Raw genomic sequence first — 16897 nt, forward strand, 5'->3', positions numbered from 1 at the left:
ATCTGACCAATTAGTTGAGTACAGGGTATTTTTTCGTTGGGATGATTGAGTTATGACGTAGGTCAGGTGGGGTTTTATTGTGACCCATGTCAGGTGGGAATGTATTGTGACATGTCTGGTGGGAATGTATTGTGACATGTCTGGTGTGAATGTATTGTGACATAAATCAAATACGGATGTATTGTGACATAGAGTTGTGGGATGTATAGAGGTAGAAGAAGTGAACAATTTTCTATTTTATATTCCATCTGCATAAGTATTTATTTTTGTGTTTAAATTTAATTTGAGAGGAATCATTTATTTAAATTATTTATTGGAATTACAAAGTGTTCATTTGACTATTCAGACTAAAACACTATTTTAGGATTATTGTGAATTCATTCAAAGACATTCTGGATAACATCACCATGATACAGCAAGACTAAGGACACTTTAGCACATTCAATGCAATTGGTGCATCAGCACATTAAACACTTAGAATTCAACTGGAATACTATTCTTTAAATAACTGAGAGATAAAATTATTTGGTGCATTTTACTAAACTTGTTGGTTTTGCCTGTTTCTATTACTTAGTCTAAGACCACAGAGTGTACTAGGTGTAAACTCCATGCTGATATAACCATCCATTCTGAAGCAACAGGATTTTCATGATGGGTGTTGTGGTGGCCATATTTGATGTAGGATGGGCTCAATTTATATTTAGAATGAACTAGACATTATAAGAAAAGTCTTTTAGTGAGAAAAAAACAACTCTTATCCACATATGTGGAACAGATTTTAAAGATGCCCACTATGGTAGCCATAATGGACATGAGATCGCACCATTTTGAGTTAGGTCTAACTAGACATAAGTCTTCTGATGAATACACCATATCAATAGGATTCTTCATTAGGGAAGAGTAAAGATAGATTTTCAAGATGGGTGTGGCACCATTTTCATAGCATTCCTCCAAGTAGTCTTGGAGTAGTGGTAACAACGAACATATGGACAACTGACAACAGACCAACCCATAGGCTATTCTGGTCTATGACCAGCAGACTTTAAAGTCAGATCAGAAATAACCATTCCAGAGTGACAACAATCTCAGCAAATCTGATGCAGATCTCCTGATTTGTATGTATCAATCTTGTCCATTATCAAAATCTTCTGAGATCTTGATAATACAAGCACATATTCCATCTTTGATCTAAATGAGAAATATATCCTCAGGGTGGTAACACTAAATGTTCCAAGTTTGATCAAAATCATATCAGAAATATGCCATCCACAGTACTAGCGGTCTTCACGAATCAGAACGAAGATCACCTTATTAATACACATAGATCTTGCTCATAATCAAACTTGCCAACTATTTTGATACTCACATTCCATGTTTGATCAAAATCAGATAACAAATAAGCCTTCCTGAATGGCATAAAGCTCAATCAGATGCAAGATCTCATTAACATGTCTCATGTTTCTTGCTCATTACTTAGCTTGTTTGAGATCTTGGCAATACAAATATACAGTCTGAGTTCAATCAAAATGAAATCTGAAATAACTGTCTCCAGAATACTGACAGGCACAGTCAAAAGATGAAGAAATACCTCATTAATACTCATGGATCTTGCCCATCAATGAAGTCTTCTGAGATCCTGGAGATATAAGCCTATATTCTAAATTTGATAAAACTTGGATCAGAAATACGGCCTCGAGTGGTAACAATAACAGCCAATAAGATGAAAGATGAAAGTCTGAGATGTTCACAATTTAAATTCATGCATTGAATTCGATCAAAATCAGATTAAAAATAAGGCCTCTATAAGCAAATGTTGACGGCAGGATGAAAGACAGAATGCCATCTCAAAAACTCACCTTGCAGTGAAGTGTGCTCAAAACAGTGATGGTTAGAAGAAAATTTCAAAGTTAGCTGACAAATCCCCTAGTTTCACCTGCATACCATCAGCTGTCAGTCAACTGTTGGATACTAAAATTTTAAATGTACAGCCCACTCTTACATCAAGGAATTGAGTGATATATTACATAATGTATGGGGTGCTAAGTTAAACAGACTATAATTCTGCATGGTTAACTGAACACCTTGGTCATTTTTATTATTTAATATGTACAAGCTCTTAAAACTTCACTTTCTTTAAATGTTGTTGTTGTTGTTGTTGTTATAGGGTTTAACGCCATTTTTCAGCACAAGATAGGCTATACATGGCGGCCAGTATTAATGGTGGAGGAAGAACCCCGGGAAAACCCCTGAAAGAACCACCGACCCATGAGAAGCTACCAGCAAGCTTTCTCACATATCCACATTGGCAGAGCCCGAGACTCGAACCCACGCAGACAGAGGTGAGATGACAGTGATCTGGAACGGTGAGCGCTTTAGACCACTTGGCCACTCGGGGCCCCTTTCTTTAAATAAACTTTTGCAAATTTTTCATATTGAAACAAATAACTTGACTCTCTAACAGTTTTACTTTGTTATAAAAATATTAAAAAAATTATTAACTTTTTTTAACACATTAACCCCTAGCGACAACTTAACGGGGCAGGAGGTAGTAGCCTACTGCCGAGCTCTGTAGCATCATGGTCATGCACGATACACTAAAGTGTGTGGTATTGTAGAAAGGTAGACAGATGTAGCTCTATAATGATACCAAATAATATGGAATATCTAGTTGCACATCAAAATACTGATAAAAAAAACTAATTTTTTGGACCATACTTTTTTTCACCCAAAATTCACCCGTGGTCGGAATCCGATTTTGTGTCCAGATTTTAGACTTTTTGGTCTCCGATCTCAGGCAAACCGGCATGAACTGCAAACAGACAGATGAGCCTTTGCAAAAAGTAGGGTAAGACGGGCATTTGGAATAAAGAGTGGTCTCCATACAAAGATAATGGCTCCGTTTAGCAAAAATAAAAAAAATAAATAAAAAAAAGAACTCCAACTTTTACCTATCTGCTCATGTGCGAGTCAAATAGCTAATGAAAAATGATGTTTCTAACACAACTAGGCAGTATGTTATTGAAAGATGACCGAGGATTTGGTGTTTTTGAGTCTATTCAGAAATAGCTTTCAAAATGTGTTTCCTACTCGATTTTCAGGCAAAAGTGACAAAAAGCTCCAGGGGTTAATGTGTTAACGAAGATATAATCTGTATACAAAGTTATTTCTGATTTGGGATTCATCATATTTCATTTAATTTCACTTAATGCTTTTGTAAAATATGTGCTTAATATCCAGACTTTTGGTGCTTATGTACTTCAAACATATACAGTGGTCAATCATCCCAAACTAATTTTGTGGTAAGTCTTTAAAAATTCTGCAGTTTGCAGAAAAAACAATTGCCTAGTTGAATGGTTTATTACAATATGATTCAAGCATCCTGGCCTTACACCACCGTTCAGAAACAACCCTACACATTAATCTGAGAAAAGTCTTGCGCAAAGAAAACTAACAACTGATAAACACATAGATATCTTTATTCTTTTAGCCTGAATAACAGTCTGAACAATAATCTGACTTGAGTAAATTTATTATCCATTACAATCCACATCTGTCAAGTACATGGTAACTTGTTGGCTGAGACTGGTGACAAAATGATAGGGGAAAAAGTAGATATTGTATTTCATGCCCAAGAATGGCAAGCTCAGTAAGTGCCATTTTATTGCTTGTATTGTATTTGTGATCATTGGTAAAGCTGACAAATCGTATTGCAAGCAATGTGTGAATTGCCTAGTTATTTCTCAGGCTGCATGTGTCTATCAATATGTCATGAAACAGGAGTAAGAGAACACATGAGAAAATTATGTTAACTCAACAGTGGATTGAAGGAGGATGAGACTTGACACCATAATCCAGTTTTTCAAGTGTGGTCTCTGCCTTGACAGGGAGCTAACTCATATATTTTTCTGTTATTCTCTTCTTTTTTACATCTGAAATCAAACTGTGCATAAATGGTAATCAGTGCAAATTAAAAATGATTTCATGATGGAGTTTCCTACAAACAAAAAAAAAACAAATTTCATATACAATACTTCTCTTTTTACAGTTGTATGAATTTTTCCACATATCATAAATACTCCCTTACAAGTTGAGTAAAATTGCAAACAACAAAGATCCTATTCTGTCAACACATAATATTGTATGTCTATGTCAAGGTCGATGTCAAGGTTGATGTCAAGGTCTAAGTCGTTTGTTGTACTGATTACTCCTGACAATTTGAAAAACTATGGACAGATTGAGCAAGCAAAGTACTGGCATCATATCAGTTCTCATCATGATTTTTAAAGACACAGACTTTAAAAATAAAATTATTATTGTGTTGTCTCAAAGTAAGTTTAAGTAAGCACAACAGAATTTCTTTCAAAAAAGCAGACCTGAATGACAGGGAATCATTCTTGTTTACATTGCTTTGCAACAATAGCACATGCTCAATACATGTGTGCAATAACAAGGGACCAATAATGGGAACTAATCATAGATCATTATAAAATTTCATATCATATTTAAGAATTGAATTAGCAATAGATTACGCATAGCATCTGCCTTCAATCATGAACAACAACATTATATGGGTAAATCTGGATAACCATTGATGCAAGTTGCAATATCATTTGTAGATCAAATCTTGAAATGATTTTTACAGCCAAGATAGTACATATAAAAATAGAGCAGGAAATAAACCAAATGAAATAAAGTGAACTCAAACAAATATATTACAGCATCATAAATGTGGATAAGATACAGTTAAGTTGGCCAAGGATGCTCTAGTAAGACATTTTTTCTTCTAAATCACCTGTACTTTGTGACAGAATGATTCAGGTGGTACCTTTCGTGTACTAGTTTTCTTAGAGACAGAAAGGCAAACTAATTCATATTGTTCAATTAGTGAAAATATGTTGGAAGATTTTGCAAAGTAAAATAATATTTGCATTGCTGAAATGAACCACTAGGATGCCAGGACACATGAAGGCACAGACCATGTATAACATTAAGAATGCAGACAGATCAATTTATGCAAAAACAAAATTAATCTAAACAAAATACATATATTGACAATAAATATGTAGTATATTCTACAAATATATTACAAGCATTAAACTATAGGTAATGGGAGTGATAATGGTGTACTACGATACGATCTAGAATTGGCATACATGGATACAAAGCACCATAATAAGGCAACATGGTGTGATATAATTTAGGATCATATGACAGGTCAGTAAAGTCCTTTGATATCTGGTCATGTGACATCATAATATTTATGATCCGAAAATAAAAAATCACAGGGTTCATGGATAATGTACATGTATCTTTGGTTTTCAATTATCCTAGTTAAATGAAAGACAAGGCTACATATCATCATCCAAGAGCTGACATCTATCAACATGGCACAAACAGCAGTGATTTCTGCTTAAATAAATGGTTGTGGTATAAAAGGGATTAACAGAGCTGTGCCATTTTCTTCTGATGACTGTTGAGGTGAAAAGATCTTAGAATAGGTGCCCCTGATTGGTCAGTTATGCACCTGTTTGTTCACGAACAAACCTGGTCTAGTTCTACTAAAATTCAAAGTTTCCACAAATTGAAAATACTTGTGGATTATTATTGAGTAGTGTATTTCAAGAAGAAACTGGGGGATATTACTACTTATTTTAATCCCTAATAATCCTTAATGTTCATGGAAAAACTCCTACTTCCAATCTAGCAAAAGAAAGGCAATTATAAATCTCAATTTCATGATGAGAAATGGCAATGATTAGTGATGCCATGGCTGGGCACTTAAGTCAACAAAAACGAACTCCAATACAAACTGCAAAATTGAACTCACACTCCAAGTGCTTCAAACTGAACATAATCTGAATCTGGCATTTATTCTGAGATAAACACGTTACCTTACAATGTGAGAATAAATCTCAAAGGATTTTAGACATCTCAGTCTCACTCCATAGTTCCATTTCACACAAGATAGTAATTTCTTATGCCAAGATTATTTCCTGGTGTTATTTTGAACCAAAATAGCATACTTTAACTGTACTTTCATTCACCATCAGCTGGAATAAAACAAAGACGTCATTCATTACTACTTGCATATTCCATAAATGTTTCAAATCATTAAGGTATGGTAAAAGCAAACCAAAATGACAGCTGGTTTGCATTTCGAATCTATTCACATGGATGGAGGCAAAATAAATGAATGCCGATGGCTTGGATGGATCTGATACATAAACAGGATCAATGGACAAACGTAAAATATGAAGTACAGATAATTCTTCCTTTCTTATAATCACAAAGCAAATACCACCATTCCTTTAAATACAGGTGTAAATATTTTCAGTATTTTGTTCTTTTTATCACTCAAAAAAGAAATATGAAGGTAATTACCTTTTATGAACATTTTCTATGGAAATTGTGTATGATTTGAAATACTACTAAGAAGCTGTCCAAAGATTTAAAAGGAGGTAATCACTCTCAGGTTCATCATTTCCAAATGGTACTGGATTTTGAGTTTTGTCCCTCCATGTAGTAAGACTGGTTTGAGCTAAATACAGAAAAGTGCCTTTTATTTTTTTAAAAACTATTCTCAGTAGAGATGAGCAGACAGCATGCCACAGAGGGATCCCTCCAAGCCAATAATAAGATCTGAAAGAAATTTACTCAAATCTATAAAAAAATATTTTGTCTAATCTCAGTCTGAAAAAATAGTATCACAGATATGGAAAATCCTAAAATTACTGTGCATTTAACATCTTAGACATAAAGATGTAAAAGATCAAAATTTTCTAAATTTAAGCACAAGTAAAATTTGCATGCTCGGATAGTTTCTATAGAGCCTGGCATTACACAAATCCAACCAAGTGGTTAGGAAACCAGTACTTTATGGAAATAATGTTATACAAAAGCATGAAAAGCATAAAAGAATGCAATTAATTATAAGTGATAGTTAATACAGGACATTATATGAGCAAATCATTATAAAAGGAAGTCACTATATAATAATACAAATTTTAAGATATTTGTTATAGATCTTGTTTTCAAGTTTAAAAACTTAAAAGCAGACTAATGTGTGTGAAGTGAATGGCAGTAACATGTGAAACATATTTATTGGATTATACTGTGGCAACAGTTGCATTCCTTCTATGAAATTAGCAAGGTTTTTTGGTCTTTTGGCACATGTGCTATCTATACTCAAATATTAAACATAAATCTGCTTTACAGTACAACTGTGAAGCCTGAATCTCATACAAAAATGTTTTTACTGAAAAAACCTACAATATACAATGGTGTTACCCTAAAAAATGAATGCAAAAAAGAAACTAAAGCTGCTTCTATGACTTTCAAGGGACAAGTCCCTTTCTTATGCATTACATGCCCTTGTCTCCTCTTTCTCACTCTAAGCCAGGAGTAAACCCCAAGTTTGTTACATTCTTATGTGCTCCAAATCTACAAACACATCTGTAAAGTTCTGTAAACAAATATAAAATTTTTAAAACTGTAACTGCATATTAGGGAGGGGCTAAAAAATCAGGCTCCTTTGCCGAGGGGATCCAGAAATATAAAATCAGATCCCTTATGGACATGGTTATCACATGGGCATGCCAAAAGTACAATTTCCACCAAGCAGTTTAGAGACTGAGCTACAAATAGATGGATGAACGAGTCTGATCACAATATCACTGATGCATTTTAACCAACATGGAAACAGTGATTACCAAGACTAATGAAACTGCATAATTAGTCTCTCGACAACATGATTCTAAAAAGTTAATAATCTAATATGTTTCACTGTCACCTTTTCATCTAAGTAACATTTCCAAGAAGCATTCTGAACCAAAACAAAATTTTATGTTAACTCTATCGTTAGTACCAGTCTATCTGGAATAACTGAGCTCCACCTAAAAGTGTTACAACTACACGTTCCCAGAAGTTCATGGTAATAACTCATTTACATTATTTTTATAATTTCAAGCAGTTGGAAGTAAATTTTAAATATAGTCAGAAAATGGCATTTTAGTGAAAGCACTGATGCAGGTCTTGTAAGGATTTCCTGGGCTGATACAGAGCATTTGATAAAAAAAAGATGCAACAAATTGTTGTTACTTTCATTAAACTAATATAAAAGCTTCCAATCAATACCATGAAAGAGATCCCTCAAACTAAAATCTTTTACAACCAAAATATAAAGCTTTACTTTAAAAAAATATAACAAATAAAGTACTTAATGGAAAAAGAGTTACCTTTCCATGAATATTTGGTTTAAAAAAAATTCCATAGTAAATTATTTCCCCTTCATGAAAGGTTAAGACTATTAATAAAAATGTAAATTTTAACTATTAACCTATTAATTAATAAGGAAATTCAATTTAAATCAAAAGTTAAACAAAACCCCATGGGTTTTATCATACAAACTAGCTGTGTTCTTGCATTCTTGATGCGTCATACTCGAGTTGCTATCTTTAGTCTGGTTCCCTTTATTTCATTCAAAACTGTCTTCCAACAGAGATGCATCAACAAAAGGAGGCTTCAGTTAGGTTGTCACGAAGATGAAAACCGACACATTTTGATGACCCAGGGATGATAAACAAATACAAGGCAGTGGTGAACTGTTAATAAGTGTGAGCTGTAAAGAGCATGGAAGCATTTCACCACTTAGGCTCTTAAACAATTTATTCATGGGGTACCAAATTTTATGTATTTCAAGGTCAAAAAGATCTATGACAATGAACAATCATTCATCTATTGTGACATTAGGATTCCTTTACCTAATCCACAAATTTTAGTGCCAACAAAACATTACTGATTTGCAAACCCCCCCCAACAAGAAAATTAATATCCTGAACAAAAACAATTACCTCAAAGTATTGGAAATAAGCCTTCATTAAAAATTTCCATATAGCTAAGCATCAATACGATTAAAACTGAGCTCTGTTTAAGTAAATCTGATGTGCATCAATACGATGTCATATTCTGCTGACCTTTTAATTTACTACAATTCAAATTACATCTTTCATACTTCTGAACGTGATCAGTTTAACTTTTAATATATTGCTACTAAAACCCTCTCAGCATGCAATGCAACACCTTCTCTGATAAGCTACTAAAAATACATGAATGGTGATTTCAAAAGTCACTAGAACATGAACGTTATCTGTGCACGTCAGATATCCACCATCACAGGAATATTCATTTTAATAAGGTTGATTTAAATTACACACGAAATTTATTTTACTTTCATGGGGTAATTAGCAACTTCTGTTTCCAATGAATATATTACAAATTCATATGATTTAGCTCTGTTCTTAATACATGACTTCCCAGCTCTTTGTCCATACACTTTAAGTTTCCCTATTGCACAAACATTTTATTAGTGAGAATTTATCCATGACCTGTCACATGATCAACCCACTGCAATTTCTTTTCATATATCTTGTAATGCTGTCTCAGCCTGCTTGTTTCATCTTCTCCATGATGGCAATGATCATGTCAAACCTTGGCCGCTTTCCTGGATCCTCATTCATGCATATCTTGATAAGGCGGGACATGTGTGACGAGATTCCAGGAGGGATCTTCACTCTTAATCCCTCCAGAGCAACCTAGGAGAATATTTGGAAACTAAATTTTGATGCAAAGTTAACAATTTATTAATTGAATCAAGAGTAATTATCAAATTTAGACTTTAAATTGCCCTGGACTGCATTTTCCTATTTAAAAAAAACTCACAATAATATCATGCATTTATACAACTAAGGATCTACACCAGAGGTGGGCATACTTTCCAGTACAAGTGCCGCACACACAAATTTACACCTTGTTGCGGGCCGCATAGTTCATTAAGTAAAATAATTAATATTTGAAATAGCAAAAACAAAAGGTTTTTCTAAATAACATCATAATTAATTTTCAGTTGTTAATATGTTGTTAATATTTGAAAACTTAAAACTTTAAACTTCAACAGAAGCACATTTATTTGATAAACAGAACATAAACAGAGTCAGTGTGAATGATGACTTGTTCCTAGGCCGCATGAAAGCCCTTGGCGGGCCGCACGCGGGCCGTAGTTTGCCCCCCACCCCCTGTTCTACGTTCTTAATCTGTCATTTAAAAAGAACATAAATGGTATGATAATGGCTTTCTGCATTACCAGATCAAAGTACTGACAATACTGATAGCTTGGTGGTTTGAAGCAGTATTAATTTTAAGACTGCAACGTTTACATGAGTAAATGGTAGTTTATTGTTTGCGTATGTATACAAAGAATTTGTAAATGTGTAAATGAATCTGAATGTGGCTGTCATTGACACAGGAACTACAAGTTCCTACTAAATTATACATTTCCACATATCTAAATAAGGGGACTGTTTATTGGGATTTTTCAATTAATTCTTGTCTTAAAGTCAGTTATTGATGATTTTTATGCTGAATATGGCATCATGAGGAAAAGCTTCAGTTACCAAGAAATGGTTATAGAGCACATTACTCATCACGTTGGTTTGCTAATAATTCTGATAAAATTTTTAATTTAAGCTACAGTATTTATCATTAAATAATAGGTTTACTAACAGTACCTTTGATCAGTAACATTCTACTTTAAAGAAATGCCATTTCAATTTTGTAAGTCAACTGCTTAGCTTCTTAGTCATTGCAAATCCTACAAAAGCATCACATACACTTGTCCATGCAGTATGTCTGGTTGCATTCTCAATCTTTATTTCTTGCACATATATGTAACAGTTAGAAACAATATCATGACAATCCTTGGCATGTTTTGTTGAAACCATCAATATTTCTAATAAAGTCATATTTTACATACTGAATTCTACCATCATAAGAGTTAAAAGATGCAAGAAACTTAAAGAATTGCTAGTTCGTTTATTGTAAACACATTTAAAAAAGTTTGAAAACATTGCAGACCTAATTAACTTACACAAGTTGAAAGTATTTTTAGCAAGAAGAAAAAAGCAGTAATTTGTGCCCTGAGGTCTGTGCATTGGCTAGCAAAAGTGAAAATTGCTACAATGAAATATTCTACTCTCATGGAATTAATGAAATTGCAGGGATGCTCAGATTTTTATTTTTACCATAGTGGGAATAAAGTTTCATATTAGTCTGATAGGTCAGTCATTTGGGGGAGAACTTAAGTAGATGATGAGCAACTGTACTATTGTATCCCTAACATACGACGCAAGTGATAACGTTTCAGTGAGAAAGAAACTAATTTGTTATATAAGATTTGTAGGAAAGGGTGGTGGCTTTACACTGAGATATTATTTTTGGATAATGCTAACATCTCTAAAGTAAAACTAATGTAATATAAGTTCATTAATTTTGACTATATTTTAAATCGGCCCCTCAGAGTAAATGGCAGGGCCAAGTGGGTCCTCTTGAATCCAAATCTAGATTGAACACTGTCCCTTGAAAATGTGTACATCTGAAACATCTGAGAAATTATTGTGATTTACTATTAAAAAGTATTTTCAACTTTCATTTCTACTATTTTTTACTGTCAGTGGAACAATATCCAAGAGAGAAAAAACTGTCAGGTCAAATCATTTACCCAACTCTGAGCTGCGTCTCCTGAAATATAAAATTAACATGGACAACAAGTGAATGCATATACCTTGTTACTAATTTTATCATGATCATAAATTTTGTTACTTTTTCCTTAATAAAATCTATATTTGGTTACAGAAAATGGAAACTATGCCATAAGCATGGAAGAACTAAAATCCATCTAAGCCTAAAATAGTTTACTTTTCTTAGCAGAGTCAGTAGCAATGATGCAATCAGTGTATCCAATTTTCAGACATATATGGACAATGTACAAATATAAAACATGTACCCACCTTCATCCCTATTTCCATAGGACTCATATCTGAAAACGGGACCTCTCGGGTTTCCAGTTCCCACAGTACAATGGAGAAACTCCACATGTCCGCTGCTTTGATATTGATATCCTCAGCCTTTTTTTGAAGAGCTGTATAACAAAAACAAAGTTTATCCATTAAAATGTTCAGAGCATAGGGTGAAAAAACTCATGAAAAAAAATCATCTGGTATCAATACAATGTTGCTTCAGGTCTCATCCCTAACATATTAGCATCTTTTTGCTTTTTCTGTTCTTTATAACTTAATCAAATTTTTAAAAATAAAATGTCTCTTGTCACCAGTGTTTGCAGCATCATGCTATAGCTTATCTCTTCTAACTGGTGTAAGTTTTTTTCTCAAGTTTTAGTAATTACAACTGACCTGTTATCACATTAAAAATTCTTTAATGATTTCAGAGATGTTGAGGTAAAATAATATTGGGCACTAAGATACAGAAATCAATCTATGTTATACGGTGAAATGCATTATTTGAAGGTTATTTATTTCACTTCGATTGTAAAAGAAAGGATAGGCGTAGTTCATTTCATCTGAAACATGTATGAAATTGTTTAAACAGTGAAGGAATTTGGAGAATGCAGTTAAAACCACTAACCATAGATGTGTGACCTTTTATTCATTATGTGTACTGCAAATGGGGGTTGAACATTGGACTGAAGATGTGTAAAGCAAGCATGTTATCCATGCCCCATGAGTAGGGAAATCTTTTTTATATTCTGAAATCTATCCCACAAGATTTATTAATAAATTAATGAGGTAAAAATTTACACGACATTTTAAAAATTTTGCTGAAAAACTATGCAAGTAAACTATACCCTACAACTATTTTATGTGAAAAAGAATATTCTGTTAATACAATCAGTGATCATTAGATTGCATGCAAAAACATTACCATACAATATGATATTGGGGCTAGGCCATCACATGCTGTTTAGAACTCACCATTATACCTTATCAGTGGGGCTCAGTTAAAGGCATTTATCTGAGGACACAACATTTACACCATTTCTCTTTTAAACTCCATATGTCTTAAATGATTGTGTAATTAATATTAACAAATAAAATGCAGATATTGTGCACATTAAACAAGAGGTTCAAGTGAGCCTGGTATTGCCCATCTGGCTTACATTACTTAACAGTTGACTATATCACAAAGCAGGCCTATGTAATGTTGCAAGCACACGACCTGTGCAAACTCTCCTAAACGTAACATCAGATCAATTTGACCAATTTTACTTAAATCTGATGAATAGAAATTTCCAAAGAGAAAGGCATAATTAACATGCATAGTCTCTTGTCTATAACTGTTAGATTAAATCATATCAAACTTGCTTTCAAATATTTAATAATTTCAAATGTAATAATGCTTTTGAAAATAATTCTCTCCAAAATAATGAATAAAGTTAGAAGAAATATGTACTTACTGGAGTGAATTCAATAACAAAAAGTTATAATTCTGTAAAGAATTCTTATCCCTAACTATAACAATACAAATAATTTATGCTAGCATGCAATTATACATTGTCTCAAACGTCAGTGTATCTATTTAAATGTAACCTCCATTCTCTTCATCCACTCACCATGTTATAATAGCATCTCAAGATACAAACTAATCATACACACCATCATTTCATCTACTTAGAGAGCTGCTATACTTATTTTATACTTTGTCTTCAGTTATAAACTTATCACTTGAATCCCTAGGGTGTATTATTTTGCTAGATTTTAAAAAAAATGCAATACTGAAAAGCATGCATATTGTATTCTAATAAGAGTGGGTGTGTATGTGTGTGTGGGGTTATGCACCATTTTTGCAAGAGGAAGAGCTTATATAACACCAAATATGTGATCCTCAAATGTCAATATCATATGTTAATTCTCCTGCTTTCCTTTACAGAAAGAAGCTTGTTAGAGCATAAAACAAACTGACTGCACAGAATACATATTGACAATTATTTCTGTTTCATTAATATGCATTATATTTTATTATGTGCAGATCTTGCTTATAATAAAACTCACTGGTTATCTTGATGCACAAATATCTTATTAATATACACGGATTATGCTCATTAATCAATCTGCCAAGATCTTGGGAGACTAGATACATCTGTATTCTAACTGAGCTACTCTCGTGAAAAAAAAAGAATTATTATTATTATTATTATTGTAATATAAACGTACATTTCAATGTCAAAGTCAGATTAGAAAGCAAAATTTAAGTAAATTATGTTTCTCTGAGAATATGTTCCCCAATCACATTACGTTAGGAATATTAGCCTGCTACCTTGCGAATCCAGCCCTACTAAAGACGATAAACATCTTATCCTATTTTGAGTTACACAAAGGGCAGTAATTCTTACCCATTAACTCCCCTTGATATAACCAGGTGTCACCATTTTTTAGCTGAGCAAGACACTAACACAGATGCTTGCATGGCAGGGAGGTCGGGAGGGGTTTTTAAGTAATGTGATTCTGTAAGTATTCTCGGAGAAACATTATTTAAGTATTTGCTTTCGTTCGAATATGTTCCACAATCACATTATGTTAGGAGAATAAATTATGCTAAGCATTCGATCTCTACCTGGGGTATCCTTTTGGGGCAAGAGTGGCTGAATTCTCCATATGAAGGATAACCCATTATATTGTCTTGATAGCACAAGCAACACAGCCTGGGATCCCATGATCTGGGACTCTTATGTGGTTGAGAAGATGAAGTTAACTCTTCTCACCTACAAACTTTTTCACTGACAAATCTAGTGAAGCGAACAGGCTGTATTGATTGATCTAGTTTTGTCTGGTGGCCATCTGTGCTGTTGCCACGTGACCTATAAGATCAAACATTTGTCTCTGAGATGCTATATATCTGATGGAAAAAGTCAAGAAGGTAGAGTCTGCATGCCAGCCAACAGCTTCTATAAGATTGAAAGGTTGCGTTAGAAAGTGAAGCTTGCAGAAATGGCTCTAATCTTGTAAGCTGTAATCCTCATAGGTGACTCTGACCTTGAGAGATCTAAGAGTACACCAAGCGTATATCCCACTTCAGCCATGACGAAAGGACTTGAGGGGTGATGTCTTGTTTCCTGGCCTTGATCGGGAAGAGACATTTGCACATGCCATGACTTGTCTGTGTGTCTCAAGTAGTACCTGAGAGCACAGACAGGATCTTGCATGGCTGCCACTCTTGACTTGTCTATGGATAAGACAGAATGAAATACGACACAGTCGTTACCTACGGACAGCAACCAATTCTTGGTAACTAAGCCTGGTTGTGTAAGGACTACTGAACCATCTGAATTTAACTGAAGATAGTTTGGGTCGACTGATAGGGTATGTAGCTCACCGACCCTGTATGTGGAAGCTAAAGCTATCAGGAAGCATGTCTTGTGTGATTGGAACTTTAGCGAAGCATAAGCAAGAGGTTCAAACTTTGCTTGAGTTGAGCCAAGTTAGAACCCAAGACAAATTCCATTTTGGAAACAAAGGTATGGATTTGGTTGCTGGAGATCAAAATTGTCTAAACGATCTGAGAGATCTTTATTATGCCTAATTTCACATCCCCTACAATGTCAGAATGTGTCCGAGATCATGGATCCTTGACAGTGTGAACAGGATCTTACGTGGCTGCTGTTCTCTCCCTGGAGGATAAGCCGTGAGTAATCTACTATCAGGCATCACCGGCAAATCTGGCACTGCTGGCCTTTTCAGCATTGCCTCCCGGTGTAAACGGTGTGAGGTTGGCATGGAGACTCGGCTCAACGGTCCTGAAATGTATTAGATTCAAAGGATCTGGTGCAAATTGCATGTAGTAGGCTCAGGTGCTGGAAGTCTACAAATGGTCCAGCAATCACCAGTACTGTCCGCAATGAAGGCCTGGTTACAAGGACAGATTTCTCATTGAAATCTTCAGTATGGTAATGACAAGATACCGAAAGATGATAAAGGCACCGACGGCATGGCTAGATCGACAGATCTATCACAAAGATCCACATATGAACTATTTGGCTGGACTGCCAGTGTCGGCTGGACTGTTGGTGCCAGTCAGCTGGATGGCAGATAATGTTGTGATGACTGGTGTCGGTGCAGTAGTATTACTATTATGGAACCAATGGATCGCTGATTAACCCCATCCACCTGAATTTACAGGCTCAAAGGCCATGGTTTGATGTGTGGGGAAGCTTATGTCACCTGGGATACCTAAAATTTGGGAATATTCCCCAATGCATCAGTATCGCCAACCATGAACTATAGGTTGTCTCCCTTGCTTTATTCTGTCTTTCCTTCACTGCCAAACAGGACAATCAATGTGCATGTGTATGTCATTCGTGTAGTAGACATTCCTGCTGACATGACACAAGAGAGAAAAAAAAGCACAGATTAGCAAATTAGTATGTGACTAACTAGCTAATAATATAAATTACCTAACTGGGCTGCCAAGACTGCCATTGACTACATATTATAGACGCTGTATATCAGAAACAATGTATACATAATATAACAAATCAGGAGTCATGGCAGACTTTCATGCCTTGAAAATGCTTATAGGTCATTTAAATTAATATTCTGCAGAAACAACACAAAAGACACAAACTAAAGCAGAAACTAGAAATCGGTTGAAAGTATTAGGTCACTAAAAACACTGTCATAACTAACAGATCAGTGAAGTGTCATATCAGAAATCTATGACCTTGTTTTAAACTTATGCAGCATGCTTAGTTAACAATTATACCATAATTCTATCAAAACAGCATGAAATATGAATAAACCAAACATAATTATCAAGCAGCACTACAGAATTTCACTATTAAGACCTCTGTAATGGACGGAGTAAGCGAATCAAGTCAAATGTGTGATGACCTTGTGATGACCTTGTGTAAGGTCAATGACAGCACGGTGGGATAGCAGTGGTCCTACAAGACGAAGTCCTGACAAGTGACAAATCTCAATAAAAAAATGGACGAAACTGTCAAACAAAGCATACAAGTTGTAGTAGATCAATAAATCTGCAACATAATTGCAAA

At 34.5% G+C, this 16897-nt stretch overlaps 1 protein-coding gene across 2 annotated transcripts in view; it reads right to left on the bottom strand.

The window, feature by feature from the left end:
* Positions 1-3458: 3458 nt before the first annotated feature.
* LOC149797390 (scaffold protein ILK-like) overlaps positions 3459-16897 on the bottom strand; it is an 87383-nt gene continuing 73944 nt past the window's right edge. For both annotated transcript variants that reach the window (XM_089962166.1, XM_089962165.1), the window contains 2 exons: positions 11841-11971; positions 3459-9590 (listed from right to left, as the gene is read on the bottom strand). In XM_089962166.1, coding sequence (XP_089818292.1) covers positions 9438-9590; positions 11841-11971 — 284 coding nt within the window. In that variant the 3' untranslated portion in view covers positions 3459-9437. The remainder of the gene's footprint in view (positions 9591-11840; positions 11972-16897) is intronic.

Source organism: Sinohyriopsis cumingii, chromosome 6 (assembly GCF_028554795.1).
Source record: "Sinohyriopsis cumingii isolate HCF-2022 chromosome 6, ASM2855479v2, whole genome shotgun sequence".
In the NCBI taxonomy this organism is placed as follows: Eukaryota; Metazoa; Mollusca; class Bivalvia; order Unionida; family Unionidae; genus Sinohyriopsis; species Sinohyriopsis cumingii.